General features: G+C 34.3%; 1 protein-coding gene across 1 annotated transcript; it reads right to left on the minus strand.

The window, feature by feature from the left end:
- Positions 1 to 1,428, minus strand: LOC145137178 (inner membrane localized protein). Its single transcript, XM_079071314.1, has 5 exons — positions 1,245 to 1,428; positions 733 to 841; positions 553 to 649; positions 376 to 468; positions 1 to 278 (listed from the first exon to the last, which is right to left on the minus strand). The coding sequence occupies exons 1-5, from the start codon at positions 1,303 to 1,305 to the stop codon at positions 138 to 140; spliced, it is 501 nt and encodes a 166-aa protein (XP_078927440.1). The 5' UTR covers positions 1,306 to 1,428; the 3' UTR covers positions 1 to 137.
- Between the last annotated feature and the right edge of the window lie 373 nt (positions 1,429 to 1,801).

Genomic DNA, 1,801 nt, shown 5'->3' on the forward strand with positions numbered 1-1,801 from the left:
TGATCAAAGCAACATTTGCATCCACAAATTTATATATCCAGTTATATCTTTTATACCCAATAACATACGTCCACTATTATTTCTTAAAATAAGCATCAAACATCTGTGAAGAAGACAAAAACACAAAAATAGTATACTCAAGCAACAGATTGAGTCTTTTCAGGAACAACAGCACCATTTCCAATTGACTCCTCATCGTCTGATTTCAATTGCGAAGATACATCATCAATGGCATCATTCAGCTGTGCTATCTTCTCTGTTAGCTTTTTCCGTGTTTTCTGAACAAAAGAACCATATCAAATTCAGAATAGATTATATATGTTTACAACAATATCATACAAAAACTTTGAAAACAGATTGTATTAGTATGTATACCTCCAAAGCTTTTTCTTCATCATAAATGAATGTAGGGAGCTTCTTCAGCAACTCCTTTTTGTCAGTTCCAGCTACAGATAACGCCTTGCTTATCTGGTTTAAATCAAGATTATGCTTTTGATTAAGTACAAAGTTTAAACAAATCATAGGATTATGCTAAGTTTTTAATAATCTAACCTGAGGTGCATATACACAACCAAGTGTGCCAATAATTAATCCACCAAGAACAAAGCCACCAACAAAGGCATTCCCATTGTTGGATCTTCCATCATCACTGGAGATGAATAAAACAATAACTTAACAATTGAAGAAATGAAGAAATGGAAAGAAAAAAAAAAACCAAGGGCAAATTTGTACCTATATCTTGCTTGAATGGAGAGTGTTCTTTTAGATGTGTGTAATTGTACTTTACTCACATGGGTTTGTCCAAACAACAATTTGGTACTCTGATCAAGCGATTTCAAATCTACCATGAGATCAAAATTGTAGAAAATGATTATCTGGTTTGATTCTTGAAGTCGCTATAATCACTTTGAATAAGCACATCCAAACATATCTAATGATTTATTGGTATAAAAAAGCTCCTCAGATATCCTAAATTCCTAAATTTTAGGTAAAAACAGACATTTTTTTGCAAATTGGGAAGTGATACAAGAGCTATGAGCAATGCAGATGTTAGGGTTTTGAAATCTCTAGCAATGCATGAAAACGAGATAAATTAAGGAAATAGAAAAGGAGTAAAGGACTCCCCACAAAAATCAATCCGTAATCATAAACTTGTCACGATGAATCAATAAAAGGAAAAGTGAAACAACAACGATTCAACTGAAAGAGCAATAACAGTAATGCTAGCGAATGAGCAACGATACCTGAGGATAAATGATTTGGTTTGTTCCTGGGTAAAACAAGGGAGTTTGATAGTGCAGTCATGTTTTCAGATTTGCAATAGAGATCACCGGGTGTGGAGGAGAAGAGAGAGAGAATGGAGAGACAAAGAAATCGAGGAGAAGGTGGTGGCGATTATGCGAGTTATTAATTTTCCCTGTTCGATGATACCAATGCTTAGCGGCGTTGTTAACAACGATTGTCAAACCGACTCAAAATTGATTGCTGACGTAGAACAGTTTCTGTACAAACTAATTAGGGTGTTTAGTCGTCTGCAGTAAATCGTTCCAACTAAATTACATTTTTGTGCGTATACATCATTTTATACGTTTGATCATAGTTTACGAATTGAGAAAAAAAAAAGGAAAGAAAAAAAGAAAACTATATACATTGGGCCTCTATCTTCCGGTTTCTCGTATAAGACATTAATTTCTCATCCCGATATCGTATTCTCTCTTCCACCTTCGTTATGTTTTACAGTGTGGATGCTGACAATTTCGTTGACGATGTCAACTATTTCATTCGGTTATGAGGATGCATA

Source organism: Lactuca virosa, chromosome 9 (genome assembly GCF_052849685.1).
Source record: "Lactuca virosa cultivar CGN04683 chromosome 9, Lactuca_virosa_CGN04683_v6, whole genome shotgun sequence".
Lineage (NCBI taxonomy): Eukaryota > Viridiplantae > Streptophyta > Magnoliopsida > Asterales > Asteraceae > Lactuca > Lactuca virosa.